Raw genomic sequence first — 3,415 nt, 5'->3', positions numbered from 1 at the left:
AGCTCATCTTTTTTTTGATTACACACACTGCAGCCGTTGCAAGAATGAACTCTTCGTCCAAATGTTCCATCTTGGCAACAATGCACGTTTGGGTGGAAAACGAACTGAACGTGTAAACGCCAGATTTTCGTTCGGTTCATCTGCACAGATCTGGCTTGCGCAAGCCAAATCGTTCAGATGGCTTGAGCGTGTAAACGGGCTTTTACTCTATGAGTGAGTGTCTTCTCGCGCTCCTGGTCGGGACTGAAATGGTGCTGATTGGTTGATCAGGGACGGAGTGGGAAAGGCTCGCCCACTTCGCTGGACATGGGGAAGCAGCTGGCGCTGAATGACTTGGACATGCTAGCAAGCATGACTGGAATCGTGCCCGACATGAAGCGTCACTCCCAGTTCGCCGCCACCGACTCCATGAAGCTCAGCAAGGAGTGCCATGGGAGATCGCGCCCCTCCTCTCCAGCAGTTTCCACCATTTTGGGTAAGGATGGGGGTGTTTGTGCATAAAATCCCACCCTGACCGAGTGTCTATGCAATCTCCAAATGCTGGTCCAGCCAGCGAGCAGAGCGAACGCAGTCTGGGCGACGTGGACACCGTGCTCAACTTCCAGAACTTCCTCATCGTGGAGACGACCAGTCGCAGAGAGGTGTGGCTCAAAGTGAACCTCAAGCGGCCCCTACTGGAGTTCTCCCACCAGTTTGTCGAGTTTCCGGACACGACGCCGGGCTCCTACTCCACAATGGAGGTCACTTTGAGCGCCTTGGAGCGCGAGCTCGAGACGACCTGTCGGGATAAGAAGTCGGCCTTAATGTACAGGGCGCGGTTTAGCATCAGTGGCGACTCCACGGAGATTCTGGTGCAGCCCAGTTGCGGCGTTCTGGAGGGAGGAGAGGTAATACACAGTACTGTTCAACAGGTGCCACATATTATTATTTTCATGTATTTTCCGCAATGCGTGTAATTGTTGTTATAATTTTTCTTTCCTGGGTTTCAGTCAAAATGTTCAGAAACCCAGGAAAGAATAAATATAATTATTATTATTATGCCAACATCCTAGAAATCTACAAAGTCGGCCACAATTCCTTTGCCAGTTGCTCTAGAAGCTCTTCAGCTGAAGTCAAAGTCAGAGTCGTGTGAAACTTTGCTGATATTCCGCTTGGAGTTTTCGCTGTCCGTGTCCAAAATGTCCAACACACTCATCTCTGGCTCTTTGTTCGGCCCCAGTGGTGGTGCAGCGACCAATTCACTCTGTGGTTCATGTTGCTCGGCATTTTCTTGATCCGGTTGCCTGCAGGCATCTGGAATAGTTTCCGGCTCGGGTTCCTTGCCGTTTGACTCACTTTCCTCCAAAGCCTCTGCATCTGCCGGCGGCTCCAGATGAGGAGGACAGTGTGACTCACCTGCGACCTCCGTAGACTCAGGATCCTCATCCCTTTGCAGCTGATTTTCAGCGACTTGGTGAGCGCCATCCGCATGAGGCTGCGAAAAATAGCCCTCATTTACTCCGTACTCCTCCAGCCCTCCACTCTGGTCCTTCTCCGCATAATACTGGTTCGAACGACCATCTTCCAGGCCATACTGCGGAATTTCCTCTCCAGTGTAGTACTCGTAGACTGGCTGGCCGTTGGCATCGTAGTGGACAACCGGCTGTCGGTTGTGGTCGTACTGCTGCCCGTTCTGGTCGTACAATGTTAAGGGCAGGCCTTCTGAGTCGTACTGGGGCAGAATCTGGCCCGCTGAGTCGTACTGGGGCGGCACCAGTTCGCCATGCTGGTTGTAGAGCAGAAGCTGGCCGTACTGGTCGTAACCTGCCGTTTCCTCATACTCCGGCTGCTCGTTTTGCTGATACAGTCCTGTTGGTTCGTACAGAGGTTGATCGTCTGATCCAATCATCTGCTGGGGGATTTCCTGTTCTTCCTCCACGTTGTGATGGTCGTTTGGCTCTGCTTGGTTGTTTTGCCGATATAGTTCCGGTTCTTCGTCTACATTCTGTTGGTCGTTTGGCTCTGCCTGGTTGTTTTGCCGATAGAGTTCCGGTTCTTCGTCTAGTTTCTGTTGGTCGTTTGGCTCTGCCTGGTTGTTTTGCCGATAGAGTTCCGGTTCTTCGTCTAGTTTCTGTGGGTCGTTTGGCTCCGTTTCCTCATTTTGCCGATAGAGTTCCGGTTCTTCGTCTACATTCTGTTGGTCGTTTGGCTCTGCCTGGTTGGTTTGCCGATAGAGTTCCGGTTTTTCGCCTAGTTTCTGTGGGTCGTTTGGCTCCGTTTCCTCATTTTGCCGATAGAGTTCCTGTTCTTCGTCTAGTTTCTGTGGGTCGTTGGGCTCTGTTTTGCCATCCAGCGGCTCATCGGGTTGACAGAGTTCCTGTTCTCGATCTGCAGGCGTTTGGTTGGTGGGGTGCAAGGCCTCTTTGGGCTGTTGAAGCAGCCCTTGCTGGCAGCTGTCCTGATGGGGCTCTGGACTGTCGTCCACCGACTGCCGAACATGCTCTGGCGTTGCTTGCTCCTGATGCCCGCTTTGGTCGGGTTCCCCACTGCCAACCACTGTGATTTCTTGAAGAAGCTCAGCGGCTCCCGCAGGCTCTGGATGGGGAAGCTGCACATGAGCCTGAGTGGGCTCTAGATGGGGAACTTCCTCCACTGCGTCTGGAGCTGAGCGCGTTTCAACCTCCGCAGCTTGGTTGGGCCCCCTAACTAGATGAAGGTCTTTGCTGTAGTGCCTGGAGCAAATGGAGCTTAAGATGCCGTCGGCATAAGCAGCAGCCTGATTGGGCGAGGGCTCCAAAGGCTCAGCAAGCCGCAGGATGTCGCTGCCGCTCGGTCTGGACATGGCCTGCAGGTACTTGTCCAGGATCCGGATGGTGTCCTCGGTGGATCTGTCCGGTTGGCTCGTCCGGGGCGCTGGCAGCTGATTGGGCACGAGGAGGTGCTGATATTGGCGCCTGAGCAGGTTGATGCGCTCTGTTTTGGCCGAGAGGGTGGCAATGCGGGTCTCGATGCGCCCCAGGTGCCGCATGATGCGCTCGTTCCGGTCCTGGCGCTTCCGGTCCTCCTCCAAGAATCGCTTGTATTGGGCGCGCAGCTTCCGGTAATGCGCCCGTTCCCTGGAAAACGCTTCTGTAACCAGGGGCGGGTCCAGCTTTAAAGTCAGGGGGGGGTTATGTAGAAAAATACAGTCTTCTGTTATCTATGAAATTAGAAAAATGAGCGTCGTTTTGTGCAAGGGTGGTGCAAGATTATTGCAAAATTTCATGTTTTCCGTCCCGTTTTGCATGTTGCTCGGAAGCAAAATGGGCAAGAACGCTCGTTTTTACATCATTCCAGAGATTACTAAATGGCCTTTATTCGAAGTTTCTCAAGAACCATTCGAGCCACAGAATTCGTTTTGGCATCGTTGGATAGAGAATTGAAAACTCGATTCAGT

At 52.9% G+C, this 3,415-nt stretch overlaps 2 protein-coding genes across 2 annotated transcripts in view; one reads left to right on the top strand and one right to left on the bottom strand.

Annotated features, from left to right (window-relative positions):
• The window catches only part of LOC109545746, a 12,202-nt gene that overhangs the window by 4,207 nt on the left and 4,580 nt on the right, over positions 1–3,415 (top strand). The window contains exons 5-6 of the mRNA XM_048665632.1: positions 271–475; positions 550–887. Coding sequence (XP_048521589.1) covers positions 271–475; positions 550–887 — 543 coding nt within the window. The remainder of the gene's footprint in view (positions 1–270; positions 476–549; positions 888–3,415) is intronic.
• Positions 904–3,415, bottom strand: part of LOC109542926 (involucrin-like) — a 3,460-nt gene continuing 948 nt past the window's right edge. The window contains exon 3 of the mRNA XM_048665635.1: positions 904–3,095. Within this exon, the coding sequence (XP_048521592.1) occupies positions 1,103–3,095 (1,993 nt within the window). The 3' untranslated portion in view covers positions 904–1,102. The remainder of the gene's footprint in view (positions 3,096–3,415) is intronic.

Source organism: Dendroctonus ponderosae, unplaced genomic scaffold, assembly GCF_020466585.1.
Source record: "Dendroctonus ponderosae isolate FM_Combo_2020 unplaced genomic scaffold, Dpon_F_20191213v2 Dpon_F_20191213_4, whole genome shotgun sequence".
Lineage (NCBI taxonomy): Eukaryota > Metazoa > Arthropoda > Insecta > Coleoptera > Curculionidae > Dendroctonus > Dendroctonus ponderosae.
Note: the sequence above shows the minus strand (reverse complement) of the source record. Positions and strands in the feature narration are given on the sequence as shown.